At 46.6% G+C, this 17,090-nt stretch overlaps 1 protein-coding gene across 2 annotated transcripts in view; it reads left to right on the top strand.

Annotated features, from left to right (window-relative positions):
* Nucleotides 1-539: 539 nt before the first annotated feature.
* Nucleotides 540-17,090, top strand: part of LOC119160937 (DNA mismatch repair protein Msh6) — a 619,403-nt gene continuing 602,852 nt past the window's right edge. The window contains exons 1-2 of one of the 2 annotated variants that reach the window (XM_075880344.1): nucleotides 540-765; nucleotides 8,238-8,421. In XM_075880344.1, coding sequence (XP_075736459.1) covers nucleotides 663-765; nucleotides 8,238-8,421 — 287 coding nt within the window. In that variant the 5' untranslated portion in view covers nucleotides 540-662. The remainder of the gene's footprint in view (nucleotides 766-8,237; nucleotides 8,422-17,090) is intronic. The other variant, XM_037413220.2, reaches the window with a different exon arrangement.

Genomic DNA, 17,090 nt, shown 5'->3' with positions numbered 1-17,090 from the left:
GTATTCATTTAGCGAGGCGTTGTTCGCTTGCGGCTAGTACGTGAAAGCTGGCAACCAGATCTCTGAAACACTCGGTAACATAATTCAGCGATTACAGCCGCGATATATTGAGGTTTGAGCGCAGAACATTAAGGATTTAATCTGTGTAATTTTGAGTGCGGCGCCAGAACCACGGCGGCTGCGGCACGTAGCGAACTCCGGCACCCTGTTTAGGCAGCGGCACCTGGTGGCGAGGCGCCGCACTCGCGCCGACGGAGTAGTTCGATTGTTCTCTTCCGCTTTTACCGGGCACTGAAAGTTATAAAGGAGGCACTGGCACTTGCCATCTTGGAGGCTTGTTTTGAGCTGAGAGTTTCTGGGGCTCTCAAGCAAAGTTTCCCAAAACAAAAAAAATGAGCGTCTTTTTTTTTCTGCAATATGATTGGTGACTTGCAATTCTACTGTGATTACTCTTGTTTAGACGCTGTTGAAGCCTCCACTGTACATCCACCAACGAAGAAAGGCACACGGCAGTATGAGCAGGTCATAACGGCAACACTGGTTTTGCGCGCTTTTCCAGGCTTTTCTTTCTCCTCCGTGTCTTTCTCCGTGTTGGCGCTTCTGTTCGAACCTGGTCCGACGTTATTGTGGCACGCTGACTGCCCTTCTCCGACAAGTGCTCAATGGCGAAAAACACTCTTTTTTCATACTTCACCAAGGTCCCAAAACACGACAGTGGTACTTCGGCGAATGCAGAAGGTGAAAGGTCGTCGCTGGGAGCAACTGGTAACTTCTTTTTCTATCAACAGCTGAAAAGAGCGCTTTACTGCCGGGGCTCCAAGCCGCTTGCGTTGCTTTGTACGCCCAGCCGAACCCACGGAGAAAAAACGCAAGTGTTTGCGTACGTGGGCCGCTTGAGGACACCTGCATTTAAACTTTCCTTATAATGATACCGTACTTGCGTGTGGCTAGCTAACACGCGGAGATGGGGTGCAGCTAAGTGCGCGCATGCTTTGCGGATGCGAAGTGGGTATGCGTTGCTTGACAGAAAGGAAAAACGGCGCTGATACGACGAGTGCTGAAAAAAATTCAAGTACTCGGCCAATCCTGTGCATTGGGTATGAGCCATGAGATGACAGGGAAGGAATGATTTCGCGGGTTTCAAACACGGGGTACTTCAAGATGTCCGGAAGGGCCCGCTGCAACGAGGTAGCACGTGTAACGAATTATTACCTGTGAGACACTGGGCTGTGTGACATTTGGTGGGCGGACCCCTACAGTTTACGAGTCGAGCTCTGCCTATTGCCCATTTTTCAAGCATAAAGCGCGTGAGCATCGTTCACGGCGCCGGAGTCACGTTGTCCGGTTCTCGGAGCAGAGCCTGTCGGAATTCACAGGACTGTTCATCGCAGGCGCATGGCGCGTAATCTTTTTCATTTCGCCGCCGTGCTGAAACCAACATCATATATAGAAAGAGCGTCGTAATAGCTTTTCGTCTAGTTCGGTGAAAAAAAAAAAAAAAAAAGCTTGACCTTGTCACGATGAGCACGAAGCGTGCATGCTTTAAGACCACGACTGTAAGACGCTATACGAAGGGAGGGTAATTTTACGGGCAAGATGGGATAGTTGGTATATGTTCGTATTACAAAATTCTGAATGAAACTCGCTGAAAACGGCGAAGTGCTGTCCTATCCACTTCTACTGTCCACAATTTTCGGCATGCTTCATCCTGAATGTTGAAAGAATTCTAAGGGCTTGTTTTTTTTTTTAGCAGACACAACACTGATTAGAACTGAGAGACAAATCAAAGAAATGTGTAGGGCTTTTGTGTCTGTTTTCTTGGCCTTTTTGTCTGCTCTAAATGTGTCTCACCATGTAGCTGTGTGTGTGTAGTGAAATGGGAGTGCTGGAACAGACAAACGCACATTGTCCTTGTCCAATGTCTTTTCCCATGTTGGCAATTTGCTGAACAAATATGAAGTACCAATTATCCCATCTATTGATCCTTTTGCAGTGTATTGTGTGGTTGTAATGTATGATGCATCACCAGAAAAAAAGAAAATCTTGCGCAACTGCAGCACCATGGGTGGATGGATGGATGGGCTTATATGGCTGTACCCTTTAGATCGGGCGGTGGCCAATGCCACCTAGCCGTAACACTTATGGTCTAGCTAAGCCACCATGGATGGATGGATGTGGCTGTACCCTTTAGATCGGCGGCGGCTAACGGCACCTAGCTGTAATACTTAGTGAACTAACCATTAGATTTATCTTTTTTTTCCCCTTTAAATAGTGAGGTTGAGGATTGGTACTTTGCCGTAAAGGGTTTAATTTTCACTCATGCCTTGACCTTAGCCACCAATCGGATAACCTCCTTCTAGTTAAGTCTACCCGCTTGAAGTCTATTTTGCCCTCCCTCTCCCTAAACCCCAGTGCTTTGAAAAACTCTGCGCAATCATCCTGAACTATAGGGTGAAGCCCTTTACAGAACATTATGAAGTGTTTGGCAGTTTCTTCTTCTCCACACACACTGCGTACTGTGTCTACCCCTTCGTATTTGGCCCGAAATGTCTTGATTCGCAATACTCCCATCCTGGCCTCAAACAGTAGAGAACTACCCTGAGTATTATCATAGATCCTTTCCTTGGCAATTTTCTGCTTAAAAGTTCGATAGATCTTTAGTGCGGACTTCTTAATCGTGCCAATGCTCCACATGTCAGTCTCCGTTTCCTTCACTTTCTTCTTAAGCGATGGTTTTTTTGGTTTGGCCACCTGCTGTTTTTTAAGTATTTACCAGAAAATTTCCTGGTTAGCTTCCTCCATTTTGTATCGACATTCTTCATGTACAAGTAGCTGAAAACCTTCCTAGCCCAACGCTCGTCCCCCATTTCTCTCAATCGCTTCTCAAATTTTATCTTTTTATCTTGCTGCTGGTTTCCCGGCCCTCAAATGATGTCGATACCATATCACCATGTACTCCCTGATTTGGTGTATTTCTGTGAACTCCTAAAGCAAGCCTACCTATTTCGCGTTGCTTAATTTCTAATCTTGCTTGAACTTCTGATCTCATGCACAAGACCGCAGTGCCGAACCATGACCCCTTTCCATATATTCCTCTCACAACATCATACCTATTGTAATAATTCCACAGTGACCTATTTTTCATCACTGCTGCATTCCTGCTACCTTCAGTTGTCACGTATATTTCGTGTTCCCTTAGTACTCGGCCCCATTGCTTATCCATACGCCCAGATATTTGTATTTATCTGTTATCTCTAGCATGACCTCCTGTATTCTAAACTCACTACCTTCGTTGTCATTAAAAATCATGACTGCTGATTTTTCCTTACTGAATCTAAAATCTAACCTATCTCCCTCATTACCGCAGATGTCCATCAATCTCTGCAAATCTTCCTTGTTGTCCGCCATTAGCACTATATCATCTGCGTACATAAATGCTGGTAGTGCCTGATCAATGAGTTTTGCTTGTTTGACAAAAGAGAGGTTGAAGCCAAGTTCACTTCCTTCTAATCTGGCCTCTAATCCTTGTAGGCACATCATGAATAATAAGGGTGACAGTGGACACCCCTGCCTAAGTCCCCGTTTCACCTCCCTGGGCTTGGATACCTGTTTTTCCCACTTTATAACTACATTGTTACTTTTATAGATTTCCGTTGAAAGATTAGTGACTCCATCTTCCACACCCAGTGTGTCTAGTATTCCCCACAAGTCCTCTTGAACCACGCTATCGTATGCTCCCTTGATATCCAAAAATGCTAGCCACAGGGGCCTGAGTACCTTTTCTGCTATTTCGATGCACTGCGTCAGTGAGAACAGATTGTCTTCCAACCTCCTGTGTTTCCGAAACCCATTCTGCAGTTCCCCCAGCACCCCCTCTATCCATGCCTGCAGTCTTTCCTTGATAATCTGCATCGCCCGCTTGTAGACCACTGATGTCACTGTTATAAGACGGTAGTTGTTTATGTCATCTTTGTCCCCCTTTCCTTTATAGATCATGGTCATCCTGCTAAGTTTCCATCCATCAGGGACTTCACCATCGATTAATGTTCTGCTCACTGCCTCTCTCAAAGTCTGTTTAGACTTCGGACCCAATGTCTTTATCAGCATAATTGGAATGGCATCTGGGCCTGTCGATGTACTACTTGGAATCCTCTTCTCAGCCCTTTCCCACTCGTGAAAATGGAGTCATTGTGCCACTTGATCCATCCTCGTCTATTGTGGTGCATAAGGCACTTCTTTGCTGAAATTTTTTGTCAACCTTGTTCTTATATATTCAATAGGTTCGTCCCCTTCTAGACTAGCACCTTGAGCTGTAGTTATAAACCTCTGCTCTAGGTTTTATCATTTCTTAGGGAGTTTAGATGGTTTCAAAATTTCGCAGCGGCCTTTCTGTCCTTTTTATGTACTTCTGCCAGCCATTGAGCACCCTTTTTTCTAATCTTTTCATTGATCAGGAGGGATGCTTTTCTTCTAGAGCTTAGAAAGATTTCCCGTTTTCTTTCAACATCATCTGTCGGTTCACCCCGTTGCTTAGCATGTCTGTGTTCCCTAGAGGCTTCCTGACGTTTTGCTATGGCTCTCTTAACTTCCTCATCCCACCATGGTCTAGCTATGCCAGCAGCACCTATGGCAGCAGCTTCTATTGTGTCACAGGAATTTTTATATTGTATTCTGTCGAGATTGGTTTGCTAGAGAAGCTTACCATGTAAAGCGGCCGGGAAGGTACGAGATGTTCTCTATCACATTTGCACACAAAGACGCTATGGCTGGGTGCATCAACATGGAGCAGGAACAGCACTTAGGGCAGCTCGTTAACAAACATGGTATAGCACAGTGCGGCAGTCACGGGTTGCCAGGCAAACTACAGAAGGCAAACTGAGGCACGATGTCAGCAGCTGAGCGCATGGATGAGAAGCCACCTGGTAGAGCAGGTCGGTCAGCATCTACTACAGCACACGAGCGCTGGGTGAAAGCATGCTATTAGGGGAGGAGGGTTGTCACTGGCAGCCAGCAAGGGTAGGCCAAGCTCATTTATGTGGGCTAGTATGACGTGAGGTGTCTAGTTAGGGCAGGTAATAACCGCAGAGCCTAACCACGAGATTGAAGTAACTAGAAGAATAAGAATGGGGTGGAGCACATTCGGCAAGCACTCTCAAATTATGACAGGTAGATTGCCACTATCCCTCAAGAGGAAGGTATATAACAGCTGTATCTTGCCGGTACTTAGCTACGGAGCAGAAACCTGGAGACTTACAAAGAGGGTTCAGCTTAAAATGAGGACGACGCAGCGAGCAATGGAAAGAAAAATGGTAGGTGTAACCTTAAGAGACAAGAAGAGAGCAGAGTGGATTAGGGGACAAATGGGGGTTAAAGATATCATAGTTGAAATAAAGAAGAGGAAATAGACATGGGCCGGGCATGTAGCGCGTAGACAGGATAACCGCTGGTCATTAAGGGTAACTAACTGGATTCCCAGAGAAGGGAAGCGGGTTAGGGGGAGACAGAAGGTTAGGTGGGCAGATGAGATTAAGAAGTTTGCGGGTATAAATTGGCAGCATCAAGCACAGGACCGGGTCAACTTGCGGAACATGGGAGAGGCCTTTGTCCTGCAGTGGACGTAGTCAGGCTGATGATGATGATGATGATGACGTGAGGTGAGAACGTTCGCCGGGCAAGCTTGGACATGTGTTTTTGTGCAGAGAATACCGATGCATGTCTTGTGGTGATAGGTTTGCACAAGGCTTACCTACTAAGCGCAACCGTGTAGGGATGCAACGTCCACCGCCTCCGCTGCGTGCGAAGACGCTGCGGCCGGGTTCGTCGATTTTTCCGGCACGGCGCAGAAACCACGCACGAGGCAGGCTAACAACAAAAACGGGTTTATTAACCCAAGGTGCAGCACAGTGCGACACTCACGGGCTTGCAGGCCGTATAGGGAACTCCGCAAGACCGAGCGAGTGCGCTTGCCTAGGGCGCTACGACTCCCGCACAAAGGCCGAAGTCGTACGCACGCACGAGAAGCCGCCTGCTGAGTAGCGCGTCAACCTCTCGTGGAGGCCTGACAGGATCTGCCGCGACAAGTGAATCGCCGGGCGCAACACAGCTCGTAGGAGAGGATGTCACGCGCGCCAAGTGGGAAATGGCGCTACGTTGTGATGTAGGCCCGCGCAGAGCACCAGCGTAGCGTGCAAGGACATGCCAGCGCGTGAAGAAGCCGACAATTGACTGGCCCAGACCAAGAGGCGCCCTGGCAGCCTCTTGGCGGATGCCGGTGCTTATGCGCGCCCGGGCTACGCTGGTGGCGTGCGTGCGGCAGCTGGGGAATGAGGCGCCAGGTAGGAGGGCGCTCTCGATTCCCACAGTCTTGCACCAGACAAAAAGGCCTGGCGGCTAACCGCCACGGTGGCCATGTCCCTGATGAACGCCAGTGCCAGTGCTGAAGGCCAGTGCAGGCCATGTCGCTGATGTGCCAGAGCACATTTGCTAGCTGAGGAACGAGGCGCCAAAGGAGAGGGCATGTTCGATTCCCACAATTGGCAAAAGTGCCTCACTTTTACCAATACAAAAGTACTCTTGCTCATTGTAGTGCAGTCAGGATTTGTTCATCAATTGATTTGCGAAGCCACCTTGTATGGCCTGCAATCCGGTGATTGTTGCACACCTTTGGGTAATGAACTTATGTTAGCTTTCCTTGAGTGTCCTTTCTTTGCTATGTTGGTTAACTCTGCCATATCATCAGTGTGTGCAATGGTCATAGAATGTTGCATCTCAACCAGGCCCTGCTTGCAGGGTAAGCTGTGTGCAAACCTATCTGTACAATTCATAGGATGGCTTCGGAACGTTAAACACCAACAATTATAATTAGAATGCCATCTCGATTGCTAGAGTAAACAATTTCACCGGCTGTATAGGCACCATATTTATGTAGAAGAAATGCAAGAAAGGTCGTGGGGAAAATGTTATATCTCCAGCAGCGCGGCATAGCTTGCAGCTAATCGGCGGAAAGGCCTAGCAACGGGAGAGTACATGGAGACGACACAAGATGGAGCATTCGATTGTGTTTCCTGAAGTTTATTGCATCACATATTAAGTGAGGGTTGATTGCATGATACATAGGGGCATTACACAAGGGTCACGCTTGGTTAGCTAATTTAAAAGCAGATATCAATAGAGATGCGGCTCCATCCGGTGGCATTGACAGGTAACATGTCACTCTGGTGCATTTCGCAAAGTATGTATCATCGCTTTCGCTCATTGTGTACCTTTACTATGTACGAAAGCGATGATACATACTTTGCGAATTACTGTGCTCATGTCTTTATGAAATATTCCTTTTTGTTTGTATACCTTGGCCTGTCATTTACTTTGTCTTCTGCTTGAATTGTTTCCTGCTTATATTATTTGTTTTTTTTTTCATTTTTATTGTATTTCGTTTTTCACTCTTTCATTGCTGATGTAGGGTGGACGGTGCTGAGTCAAGCTGCAATAACTGCAGCTTTTTTTGCCGTATCCCCATTTTTCGCCATTGTATTTGTTTTGGTGAAAAATAAAAAACTTTGGGAAAAAAAGAAAAAAAAAATTGATGTGACACAAAAGGTCACAAAATATAACAGAGCTGTGTGGCAGTGCAGGAGTATAACTAGTACAAAAAAGCCAGTCTCATGTCGTCAATTTGTACCAGCTACAAGCTACCTGCTATTTGTGCCAGCTACCTCTAACTCTGCGATTGCTCGCTCAATGCTGATTGCCCATGGAAAAGATGGATGAGCCAATACCACATGTTTTTCTTTTTTTTTTTTCTCATGTCATAGCTTTGATGTAAAATAGTGTGAATTTCACTAAGTCTACCGTTCATCAATTTTTTCTGTTTCTTAGCTCTTCCATTTTCGACTACTATATTTCTTTTATACACCTTGCTGGAACATGTATGGTAGGGTTGACTGTACCCGGATTTATATGTTTTAGAGTAGGGAAAAAACACGGGGACATTCAAGAATGCATTCATAGAAAGTAGCTTGACTTATATTACAAAGAGTCATAGCTTTCTTCAGTTATGCTTCACATGCTAGGACAAGGCTGCAATAATGGTTCAACTTGCGTTCTACCTTTTCATCAGAAAATGGAAACTTTATATCAACTAAATTAAAAAAGTGTGAGGTACAATTTTGCCATTGTGCTTAAGTTATGCACTATGAAGCAGGTGCACGGATATGCTTTTTGCTGACTTTGCGATGCAGGAGTGTCCTGTCCTTACCGTCTTCATGACCTTATTTGGGCCAAACTGGAAGGCTATCCCTATTGGCCGGCCATTGTATCAGCACCTCCTGGGGAAGCCTCATTTCTGAAAGAACACAGTGCACAACAATCGGTGCACGTTAATTTCTTTGACTCATGCCCATCTCGAGCATGGGTCAAGGTAAGGTGAGTCTTGTATTCTGTCGTTAAGCTATTCGTGACAGGCCAAGGACACACCACGATACAATGTACGCTTTTACTTAAGTTGGTGGTTCCATCTTGCCGGTAATGCCGAAAACGACACCAGGCGCCGCCACTAAGTCAGGAATAAAAGAACGCTTCGGAGGTCAAACACTCTAACTTTCGCTGGCCCATCCAGGAAGGGGGAAGCATGCTGTCACGTTCAGTAGAAATAAGGCATTCAGCAGGAGCTTTTTTCTTCCTCCCCTTCAACAACACCTGTATCTCTCCCTCTAAAATTTATGTGCACTTGTCTGCGTCCCCTGCGGCGCTGAACAATGGCGCTGCAAAGCGCTCAAGCTTACTTTTGGTTAGCAGGCTGTCGACCAGTCCTGCCCCACTGGCCAGCTACTCTGCATGACACTCAGTGGCGGAACGCGCGGCTGGCTGACAAACTTTTTTATGGAAGCCACGTTTCAGTCAAACGATGACACATCTTTTGGTGTGCATGTGTAAATAAATCTTCGCTGTCGCTTACTCCTGCCTCATTCAATGCTGGCTTCCATTCGCCAGGCCTGGGCAGAGCATGCAGCATAATCGCAGCGAAACGTGGAAGAGAGATGTTTTGAGAGTTCGTTGTAGATCTCTTGGGGCAATTAGAGGAAGTACTGTAACATACGAAGTGCTCGCCCTCCTTTCTATGTTGGGGCTTTCCGATAAGATTGCCCCGTTTGATGTGCTATTTTGTTTTCTTTGCTTTCTCGCCAACATCTGATTAGCCGCGTAGCGCTTAAAAACTCGTCGCAAACTGAATAAAGCGGGATTTATCTTCCTGGCACTGCTTGAGTCATCCGTTTCCTGGGCCTGCCGTCTTCCGGCCGCCGAATGCGTAACAGTACCCATGCAAGGTACCCACCATGCTATAGAGCATCGTAATTTTCATTGAGACTCCTCAATGTTTTTAAATTCGCTATGAGTCAGTATTACATGATAGTATAACACGATTGGCTGCCAGACATGACTTTTGTAAAGGGCGTTTTAGTGAAGGAGTTTTGATTTCCAGCATGGCTTTGTGGTATATGGCTCAAATGCCACATAGAGGGCTCAAATTCAAACACTGTGCATTTCTAGAATTTTTTCTGACTTCATTTTTTTCTTTAACCTCGGGCAAGAGTGGTTACAGACACTCACAGCAGTAGCGCTGGTATCGAGTGGCTACTTCGCCAAAATAGGCTCTTGACATCTCATTACAACTTTTACTCTAATATATGTTGTGGCTCAAGCACCTATACTGTCACAAGAGCCATGGCTGGGAGAATTGATTGGCTGCTTATCAATGGCTAGGGGAGTAGAGTCGAAACAAAGAACCTGTAGTGGTATCTGCCATTCATTTCGATGCAATCGTTTGACCATGAAAAGCGAGCTTAAGGGCACGGAACCTTACCTACAGTTAGAGGTGCTCATGCTTTGTTGATTATAATAGTTGGTAAAAGTGACCGACATTCCTATAAATTTTTTTTCTTGTATGACTTTTTTCTTATTTTCTGCGATAGGTAGTTACAGGTGGCAGCAGTAACGGTGGCAGACAGCTACCCCACTGCCATTATGATATGATAACAGCTTTCGCTGTAAGAATAGTTTGTACGAGTACTAATGTGAAGGGGCACAACTGAATGTAGGAACAGCGCAACCTGGAAGTAGTTACTGCGTAACTACGGAAGCGCAAAAACAAGGATAGAAAAGAGCGCTGGCTTTCAACAAAGATTTAATTATCGAGTGGCGTACATATATAGGTGAAAAAAGTAGAAAATTGGGCATGCGTAGAAGGGTGCAGGAACAACCACTGTGATACAATGTCGGCAAAACTCTTGTCTCTTGTTGAATGAGCTAAAAACAACTACACATGTAGCTTGAAAAAGGTCGAGATACACAATCTGTTTTTGCAACAACGCTACCCATGGGCAACTTACACATTTACCGTGAAACTTGTTTATTTGATTGGCTTCAATTATCTGATGCATGGCCTGCGAGTTCTGCTTGCCTAATACCTCGCAACCCTCAAAGAGGGGCACGCAGCCGCAGTCTCTGCAGTAGATTATGAAGTGTTCTTGAACACCATTGTACACATTATTATTGTGCTCTCTTAAACGGTCATTGAGGCACCTTCCGGTTTGTCCCATGTATATCATTCCGCACGATTTGATTTTTAATTTGCTTCAAAAGTTTTTCCGCAACAGCAGAAATCAGGCCGTTCAAGTAATCAGCCCTTAAGAGGTGCTATATCTTTCGCTTTCGTAGATACGCAGTAATTACTTCTAGGTTGCGCTGTTCCTACATTCAGTGATGTCCTACCAACTTGCCCAAGTTTCCACGCTTCATAACTTTATGAAGGGACACGTTTTCCAAATTGCAAAGGAAAAAAAAGTGATTTGTTTTTTTTAAAGAGTTGCCTTACTTTGCCTTAAACGCTTGTGGAACTTCACTGTCTATACAGATCCCACCGTTCTGTTCAAATACGGTGGACTACTAATAAGCGAAACTATAGAATTCTTATATGGTTCTTAAAGGGAAAAGAAGAGAAAAGTGAGCCCCGTAACTGTCTGCATCTGGTGCGACACCTCAACAGTAGCTCACAAGGGATGGGAGTAAGGAGGGTTTGAAAGGATAGGATTAAAAGGTAGATATAGAGAGAGAGGAAGGAGAGAGCGAGGCGCAGGGACAGCGAGCGACGGAAGTAAAGAAAATATAGGAAAGATGAATACGGTCACAGGAGTCCGAGAACAGGGCACCACTCGACGAGAGCTCTTGTCGGCGTCAGGAGATGGCATAGGGCTAATCTAGTCGGCCAGAGCTACGCTGTCGTCGTCTGGGACCGGCGTCGGGAGGTGGCGTAGGGCCAGCCCAGTCGGCCACAGCTGCACTGTCCTCAGAGATCAGGATACCTTGGCTAGATTTATGTGATCGGCACAGTAAAGTTTTTTGGTTAATTGAAACACTACTTCATTGGTCTCTTCCGGTTAAATGGTGCAAACACTTAACGCAGCACAGACTCTAAAAGTAGTCTTGGTCAATGCCATACCCAGACAAGCCAATTCAGTAGCTACAGTGTAGTAAAGTGTGGGATTGGGCTAGTTGGTAATCTATTATTAATCTTCTCCGTGCGAAAATTTCAGACAACGAACACAAGAGCTCGTCCTCATCTATTGTGTTCATTGTCTGAAATTTTCGTGCTGAGAAGTCAAATAATAGCTGCACTGGCTTGTGCTACAGCAGAAGATGTTATAGCTGTGTCAGGCCTATTTTCGTGACTATGTGTGGATATTCCGGCAGGATAGAGAGCATGACCCGCCGCAGCGGGGGGGTTTAGGGGTTAAGGTACTCGGTTGCTGACCCGCAGGTCGCGGGATCAAATCCTGGCTGTGGCGGCTAAATTTTCGATGGAGGTAAAAATGCTGTAGCCCTGTGTGCTCAGATTTGGGTGCACATTAAAAAACCCCAGGTAGTCGAAATTTCCGGAGCTCTTCACTACGGCGTCTCTCATAGTCATGTGGTGGTTTTGAGACATTAAACCCAGCATATAATATCAGGATGAAGAGCATGAAGAAGTAAACGCATCAGGCACTCTTACTTGAAAGAAGCTTGAAATTCTTAATCAGCTTGATCGAAGCAGCCTGTCCAAGACAAATGTGGCGAAAAAGTTCATCTCAAAATCGACACTGTTGCGGATCTTGCAGAACAAGAATAGGATTATAATCTCTGAAGCTGTACTCAAGGCAGACATGATTGTGGATGAATCAGTCTCGTGACATGTTACAGGACTTAGAACTCTAGAACTCTGTACGGTCAGCCTTCACACAACAGGGGAAATTTCACACTAGAAGCGAAGATTTCGGCATTGCTTCTCGAAGATCCCAACTGTGACTTGGGCCTTTTTCGTTTCAGGAATTGCTCTTCGTGGGCTCAAGAAAGAACGCATGATTGGCTCACACTTTATAAATAACTAAAAAAGGAGTTTTTGTTTGGTTCAGACGAGTGCGGAATTCAAAATTCCCAATAAGCGGACCCATTCTGGAGCAGAAGGCACGAAAGATTGGCCTGCAAAGGGGGGTTGAAAACTTTTTAGGCGACAGATGGCTCAGCTGTTTCAAGAAACGACATGGTCTTGTTTTCGAAGCAATATCTAGTGTGAGTGCAGCAGTCAGTAGAGACGTTAGCAGTGACTGGCAAAAGGGGCAGCTTGTTAAGGAAATTGTTTAGAACTGTAAACTGTGAGACATTTTTAATGTAAAATAGATGGGCCTTTTTTATTAGGTGCCTCTGTCATCAAAGGCTCTCGCCTTTAAAGATGAAGCCTGCTGCGTTGGAAAACCCTGTAAGGATCGCATTACTGTGCTGGATGGGCTCACATGGCGGGTGATGAGAAATTGAAGCTATTAGTAATGGGAAAGTCAAACCACTCGCGTAGTTTCAAGAGCTGTCGACACTTTCTCACTACGTACAATGTTAATGGAAGAGCAAGGAGTACCGTGGCCATTTTCAAAAACTTGTTACAAGAGGAAGATTTACAAGGCAAGGCAGGGAGGTTGTTATCGTAGATGTTAACCTGTCCATGGCCAGGTTGAAGGACTTAGGTACGTCTTTCGCGAGTTTTTGCCAGGCAACGGAGCTGCAGTAATCTAGCATATAGATCAAGTGGTAATTCAGAACATGAATATTCATTCCAGCACACAGACGCTCCACCGAATGATGTTTGTGCAGACGCTGACAAGTGCTGCAATGTAGATTTATTATCAGCTATTAAAAATCTGGCTCGTGCCTGGAAGCAAGTCCAGGCAACAGAGATGCTTCCACCATGTGAGCTTTCAAGCACGAGAACCAGTACCTCATGAAAAGGGAAGCCTTGCTAATGCTAATGGCCTATTCGATCAGGCCATGCCGTCTGTCCATTTCACACGCCAGACCTTTAAGGAAGTGAATGCTCAAGTTCAAGCAGATGATCAACCCTCCTCCAGGGATGATTGTGATGGCATCATTGCCAATGCAGTGGTGCTACCAGACAGTGCAGCTGAAGTGACTGTTGGACTTTTCCAAGTCTATTTTGAGCGGGAGGCTTGTCCGAAATTTGTTTGGCTGCTTGTCAGCTATCGGTGCTTACTTTGGGAAGAAGCATGCCAAGCAAACCACCCTTAAGTAAGCTAGGGTCCGTACTAATACAAGATATTGAAAATGTACAGCGCCGTCTGTCGTCAATCTCATAAGCTTGATCTGCCATGTTTTGTTGGTCGTGAAAACGAAACCAGTCGCATATTGCAGCTTTTTGGGACTTAGCTGCTGGTTATTTATTTTTGTTCTGCAATGACTTTCTAATGCTTCGTGCACTGTTCAGGAAACGAATGAGCCGTGACCTTGTTGGGAAATAGGTAGCACTAAATTCAATGAAAGTTATTACTTACCTGAATGAAAAAGAAGAAAAAAGAATGTACCGACATGAACTTGTTTCCTCAACAAAATCGGTACTGTGTTTAAGTTCAGAAATGAGCGGCATGCGCTGCAGCACATTTCAGCCTCACTTCTTATTTCTCAGTGCAATTTAGTTGCCCGTCTAAGCTTGACTTGCAGAGCACTGACTATACTATTGTAGCGAAACTTCGGGGTTGTTTAAGCTAGACGAATCTGAAGACCGTCGAGGAAAAGAAGCATGGGAGCGATTCCGCACAGGCAAGCGATGACAAGTCGGCACGATGACTTCGGGGGCACTCATTAGGGTTTTATTTATCTAACACTTTTATAATTGACATAATGCAATAGGTCACAAATACAAAACATGAAAAATGGTGGCATACCCCTCGGCATGCATGACTGGTCTCCGGTGGTGAGATGCGCTGTTGACCCCGACTCCACTCACCCCAAAAAGGGCCCGAGTCGCTGCTTAAATAGGGTTTTTTAGCATCCACGGGTGCGCGGACCAATCAGGCAAGCCGAGGATAACCAATCCAACGTGAGTTTTCGTGGTCGCCTGAAGCCTGCCTCGCAACAAAACTGTGGCAGCTTCCGGAAACGGGCGCATTCTCTGAAACGGTCTTGACGCGCTAACAATTGCTCGAATTTCGGTCCTCTTTTTCTTTTTCCCCGGAGGACCGAAGCGGCGACTCGTTCGTTTCAAGCGTGGGGGGGGGGGGGGGCTCAGTGGTTAGAAGGAGAAAGGCACCTAATTTCTGCAGTCTGGTCAAAATCGCGGTGCGGTGCCTGCTTTGGTGGGAAGCGCACAGTGACTGACCAAATGCAGCCCTTTCAGTTCAAACTCTCATTCTTCCTCGAGGCGCCCTTCCAGAGACAAGTCGTTAAATGGTGCCGCTAACAAGGGCGTCTGGCAAGGAACGAACTCCCACTGTAGCTGCAAAAGAAAAAGCTTTCCGCGAAACATTGCCTTCGCGACCCCCCCCCTTCCCTACGAAAAAGAGTGACCCACTCGTTTTATTTACCAAACGTGAAAACAAATAAACTAAATTCACAAAAAGGTTTTACATTCAACAAGTGCGTGAGGTGCTTATACATGTGTCTAAAAGGTGAAAAGCTTAAAACAATTACATATTTAAAACCACAGATGAAAAAAACGAAACAAAATCTTCGGGAACAGAAATATACAAAGTTCACTCGTCGGCACTGTAATACAACATGGTGTCCGTGTCGTAAGCGCCGACATTCTGTTGTGCGTTGTTACCACCTGGAAATGTCTTCCAGTCGGAGTAAAGTTCAGTATCAGTGTCGTAGCCTTCGCACTGCCGTACTAGAACGCTGGTCTCTGTCCTGCGCACACCATGTCGCGAACGGAGTTCTTGACCCACTCGCGAACTGCACTCGCGCACAAAATGCGTATGCAATCCCGGTTCATCACAGTTCCCACTGCACTCCCGCACGTGAACACCTCGATGTTGTTCGCAGACATCACTTCTCTCACTGCACTCGCGCACATCACCACTTCAATCACGCACCTCCTGATTATCACCAGATTCGTTGTCTGCGTCGTCAGCATCAGATGTGGCAGGGTTTTAAACGCTTCACATTAACATTGTCACGTTTTATTCCAGTTTGGTCTACCACCTCCTAGTTATTCGTGGCTACCCGGCGCACGAGACGGAAAGGTCCGTGGTATCTGTGAAGAAACTTGGTTGTCTTCCCTTTAGCCCGGGGGGGGAGTCCACAAGTACACCAAGTCGCCCTCGTGGTAAACAACACTTCGTCGTTTAGCATCATAGCTGCGTTTGTTTTCTTCTCCTGCTGACGCCTTTCCTGTTCTTTTACCAGTCTTCGAGCCTGCCGGAGTCGTCGAGCCACTTTGATAGCATCCAGGGTGTAGTCGAATCCACGTTGTGCGCCCTACCCAACATCTACAAGTAATGTCGGGCTCATGTCCGTGAAGCAGAAAGAAGGGCATGAATCCGGTCGTTTCGTGAGTGGAAGAATTATACGCAAAGAGGACGTACGGCAAAAATTCATCCCAGTCGCGGTGGTGCGAGAAGATGTACATGCTGAGCATGTCAGCTAACGTGCTGTTAAAACGCTCGCACAAGCCGTTGGCCTGTGGGTGGTATGCTGTTGTAGTGACATGTTCACTACCCATGAGCTGGAAAATTTCCTCGGTCAAGTTGGTGACAAAATGTTCTCCATGATCACTTATCACTTTCTCCGGTGCGCCATGATGCAACATGACCTGTTCGGCGAACGCCCTTTCTGCCTTTGCGGCAGTGGCCGCCTGACATGCGACAGCCTTGACCCACTCCGCGTAGTAGTCGGTAATCACGACAATGTAGCGGTTCCCTGATTTGGACTTAGAGAAAGGTCCAATAAAGTCTATGCCCACCTGTTGAAAGGGTCGACCTGCAGGCGGGATCGGTCGGAGAAAACCGGCCGGCCTTCCAGGCGGTTGCTTTCGCGTCTGGCAGTCAGGGCAGGAGAGTACATACTTGCTAACGCACGAGAACATCTTCGGCCAGAAATAGCGGCAACGCACTTTTTTCCATGTGCGCTTAACACCCAAGTGGTCTGCCGTAGGGTCGTCATGGCAGTGTCTTAAAATCTCGGATCTCAAGCACTTAGGGACCACGAGCGCCGCACGATCTTCCTGGAAGCCTTTCGCCCTTCGATACAGTACACCGTCGATCAACCGGAAGCTCCGTGGCATTCTTTTAGTTTTCCTGACAACGGGGGCATCCGGGTGCTCGAGGTGCTGTACAATGTCTCATCCAAGGGTCTGCCCTCTGCTTTTTCCCAACATCCACCTGATCTGGGACCAGCAACGGTAAAGGGTTTTCTTCGCTTACCGGCGCGGGATCGTGAGGAAGGCGGGACAGCGTGTCGGCATTTCCATTCTTGAGGCCAGGGCGGTGTCGCAAAGTTATGTTGAATTCCTGAAGCAATAGTGACCAGCGCATGAGACGACCGTTTGGATTCCTTACTTTCATCAGCCAAGCCAGGCTCGCTTGGTCAGTTATGACAGTGAATTTAGCGCCAAAGATGTACGGCCGAAACCGTCCGCAGGCGTACACGATGGCGAGGCATTCCTTTTTTAGTCATGCTGTAGTTCATCTCAGCCTTGTTAAGGTGGCGACTGGAATAGGCGATGACTTGTTCTTGAGCTCTGATTTTTCCAACAAGGACAGCGCCAATGCCGTAAT

Source organism: Rhipicephalus microplus, chromosome X (assembly GCF_043290135.1).
Source record: "Rhipicephalus microplus isolate Deutch F79 chromosome X, USDA_Rmic, whole genome shotgun sequence".
Lineage (NCBI taxonomy): Eukaryota > Metazoa > Arthropoda > Arachnida > Ixodida > Ixodidae > Rhipicephalus > Rhipicephalus microplus.
This window is presented reverse-complemented; position numbering and strand designations above follow the sequence as displayed.